This window comes from Centruroides sculpturatus, unplaced genomic scaffold (genome assembly GCF_000671375.1).
Source record: "Centruroides sculpturatus isolate CEXI.00-Female unplaced genomic scaffold, Cexi_2.0 scaffold1012, whole genome shotgun sequence".
Classification (NCBI taxonomy): domain Eukaryota; kingdom Metazoa; phylum Arthropoda; class Arachnida; order Scorpiones; family Buthidae; genus Centruroides; species Centruroides sculpturatus.
Genome location: NW_019385155.1, coordinates 38,810 through 42,717, shown reverse-complemented (window position 1 = coordinate 42,717; position 3,908 = coordinate 38,810). Strand labels below are relative to the sequence as shown.

The window sequence follows — 3,908 nt, the reverse complement described above, 5'->3', positions numbered from 1 at the left end:
AAAAAATACCATAAAATTTTATGTTAAAGCTTTATATGTTAACGTGAAGATTTTCATTTGTGTACTTGAAAATTACAATGTGAAAATTCTGTTAAGTAAAACTTAATGAAAGTAAAAGTAAATAAAAGTTTGAAGAGTTTAGAGAATTAATTTCGGAGTTTAGTTTGAACATTTGAAAACATTTAACTTTAAATAAAATACTTAAACATTTAATTGTTCATTTAACTCAGAATAATTTGTTTAAAAGTAATATAAATTGAACTATAATCGATATCGAATTATTGCTTTTATATTACAATTAAATGTAATTTTAAAGTTTAAAATTTAATCTTATTTTATCAATAAACAATTGAAACGTCTTCGCTGTTAATTATAATAAAATTTAAACAAGTAAAATACATTTAGGCTCTTATAAACAAAGCGACGATTATTGAGAATTTTTTAATCAAATTTTCCACTTTAATTTCTCGAATTATTTAAAAAAAAATAAGTCAAAACTTTTAAAATTTTGTTATTCTATCATTTATTTTAATTAAATTTTTATACATAAATCATTTAAGTAGCGTTATTACTACTTTCTGAAAAAGATTGTAACAAGCATAACAGGATCTCTCCCAAGGGTCGAGTTTGTTTGAAGTTTGATTTAGAGTAAAAAAATAAATAAATAAAGCATAAATTTAGTAATAAAATTTTAAAATATCCTATCTCTAGTGTATAGAGAAAGTTGACGTAACGTTCTTCAACAGTTATCTCTCGCAGGACCTATGTATAATATATGTTAAACTTGGACTTACCTGCTTCGACGATTCCAATTTCATTACCAAATTTTCGACGCGCTTCTAGGATGAGAAAACCGTAAGTGAAGTGTAGACCGGTAGTTAAACAATGAATTAAAATGGCACAGGTACATATAACCCATCCCCAACCACCTTCTGGATAGTAGTGCTGCCTAATTGTAGCAACTTTGGGATCATCGGGTGACAAATGTACACCAGGTAATTCCCCGTTAGCTTTCTGTTTATTATCACCATTATTATTCTTCTGAGATTCTCTAGAATCTTGTTTTCTGTAGTCCTGCAATGATCTTTGTCCCATTGAACACTGATCGTATCCGAGAAGGCATGGCACACTGGGCGATTTACATAAACGTTCCTCAACATCCATCGGTTTACCCGGGCCCATACTTGTATAATAAGGGCTCTGTGGATCGGTAGATATAACTGATTTCGAGCGATATTTCTTAGTAGGATGATTCCTTTCTCCTCTTTCTCTCGGCGATCCATCGCCGACTTCGCGCGTGTCCGTTCCATTAGTTGGTTTTAATGGTTGGACTTCATCTACAGCGGTCACCATAGCGATGTTGCCGCTCCTCGGAGTAACGTCGTTCGTCTCATCTCCGACGATGCTATGAGAATAGTTGAGTGCTGCGGCTCCCTATAAGGAGAATGGTAATCGGGGGCGCTGCGATCTGTCGCGTGGTCGTCGTCGCTAACCAACAACTCTCGCAGAAGCGACTATCTTGAAGGGTGTGGTTGTCGGAAACTGGTTTTCCCCGACGCAGGTGCAAAAAAACGCGCGATTTCTCCTCCCCCCATTCCATGACGTTTTCCGACACTCCATTGATTTCCGGTTCCGGTGATGTTTGTCTCCATCTCCTTTTATTCAATTTAACAGTCTTGAGAGATTTGTGAAAAGGAGAAAGTTATTGCCTCTTTGTAAATGGGGGGGGGTACTCCATGTAACTTTAACTAAAGATCATTTAGATAAATCTGTACTAAAGTTTCCTATTAAATTCCTAAAGAAAATTACCTACAAATATTGAAAATATTAACATTTTTGTAGATTTTTCTTCTTACAAACATGTAAAAATTATACTATAAATTTTAATTTTATACGCATTTGATAGAAAAAATAATTGTTTAGATTACCTGTAACATTTAATTCTTCAAAAAAAAAAAATAATAATAAACGTTGTAAATAATCTAAATAATTATTCTACTAATAAAAACAATAAAAATAATCGAAATTTTGTGATAAATTTAATTAAATTTTTTAGAATTTTTATCGATTTTTCTTTATTACTTTTATTTTAAAAAAAATGATAATAAATTCAATTTTCAAGCTAAATTTAATGGAAGAAAATAACTATTTACATTACTTATAAATAAATAAATATAAATAATTATTTTCTTCATTAAAATAGTAAAAAAAAAAGAAAAAAAAACTGTATAAAATAATCCTTAAACTTCTTTAATATTAGAAGAAAGATTAAAGTTTTGTTCCATTTTAAAACTTCAAATTAGTTTTGAATCAATTGTAAAAGAAGATTTTCAATTTTCAATTTAATATTATAATAAAATAAAATAAAATAAATTTATTCACAACAAAACTGTGAAATCTCTGCTGCGATTTTTGTCGTTAGAAAATAAGTTATTCGATTCCACTAGTGAAATCGCACAAGTGTTTTTTATCAGGAAAAACTATCGAATTTCTAGTAAAATATATAAAATTTTTAAGATAAGGAGAAGCAGGTGCAAAATTTAAATCTACTAATTAAATTTCTTTTTCAATTTAAATTAAGGATTTATTTAAAAAAACAAAATCATCATCTTCATCTTCGTAAACGTAATAAAAATTATACAGTAAAACTTGTCTAAACGGACCGATTTTCTATGTTAAAAAAAAACAACAAGAAACCTGTCTAAAGCGGAAAAATATTCCGTTTTACACAGGTTTTACTGTATAAGAATAATACTTAAACTATTCAATAATATAAATTATAGTGTTTTATATTATAATCAATAGGGAGAAAACAAGTTTAAAATTCTCTTATGCCTATTAATTAATTTTTAAAAAAAAGGGGGGAGTGATTTTCTGCTTGATAAAAGAATCGAAAGGTTTTTTTTTTTTTTTTTTTCAAATTTATCCTTTAGCTTAACTTCTTATCCTTTAATTAAAGAACTGTGTAAAACTAATAAAAATTCCAAGGTCCATTTCTAAAGAATGTTGATGATATCTAAGATAACACGAGTTTAATTTTGAGTCAATTGTAGGGTGAAGTTAAATTTATTTAGTTATAGTAGGGAGTTAGAATAACCGTTTAGAATGGAGAATGTCTTTAAATCTTTCGAAAACAAGAGAGTAACATCAATTTTTGGTTAGTAATAGTCATTGAAACGTCACAGAAGAATTCTTTCGGATACTACCTTTCAACCCTTTCAATATGCACGATAGTCTATTGAGACCATCTGGCTTGACAGTCAAAGCTATAGTAGTTATATATAGAAGAAATATCGCTTCAACTAAAGTGTACAAGTAAGATGAAGTGCGAACGCTTAACACTTTCCTACCTCGTCTCAGGCCAAAATAAACAGGACGATTCGTCTTCGTTTCCATTGATAGCAGTCTAGTTTCAGTTGCTGTAATTGTCTCCCTTTGTTGAAGTTCTTCAAGCGTACACTGTGTTTTAACGTCAATAATTCTTGTACTAGTTAATACTTTACGAGAAAAAAAGGAGGTGAAGAACATTTAAAACGTTCTTCTCCTCCTTTACACCCAAAATCAACTCTTTTCTTTTTTAAATATTTTTTGCAGCTAAACCAATGCAGCTAAATTATTAAAAATATGTCCAGTTATGTAAGTATATATTAATTTATTTTATAAAGAGTATTAAAAAAATAACAACGAAATCTTTAATATAATTAAATTTAATCGTATATATTTCCTATTAATGAAGATTAAGAAGACCTTCCGTATAACTTAATTAAGCTTTTTATAACGTTAATTCGAATTAATTTTAAATTAATTAAATGAAATGAATTCATTAAAATAATTGAAATGAATCTTTAAATACATTTTGTTGTTGATTTTTTTAATATAAAATTAAAATTTTCTTAAATTAATTCCGA

General features: G+C 28.4%; 1 protein-coding gene across 1 annotated transcript in view; it reads right to left on the bottom strand.

Annotated features, from left to right (window-relative positions):
* The window catches only part of LOC111635545 (monocarboxylate transporter 10-like), a 29,749-nt gene extending 28,281 nt beyond the window's left edge, over positions 1-1,468 (bottom strand). The window contains exon 1 of the mRNA XM_023380535.1: positions 795-1,468. Within this exon, the coding sequence (XP_023236303.1) occupies positions 795-1,353 (559 nt within the window). The 5' untranslated portion in view covers positions 1,354-1,468. The remainder of the gene's footprint in view (positions 1-794) is intronic.
* Positions 1,469-3,908: the final 2,440 nt, after the last annotated feature.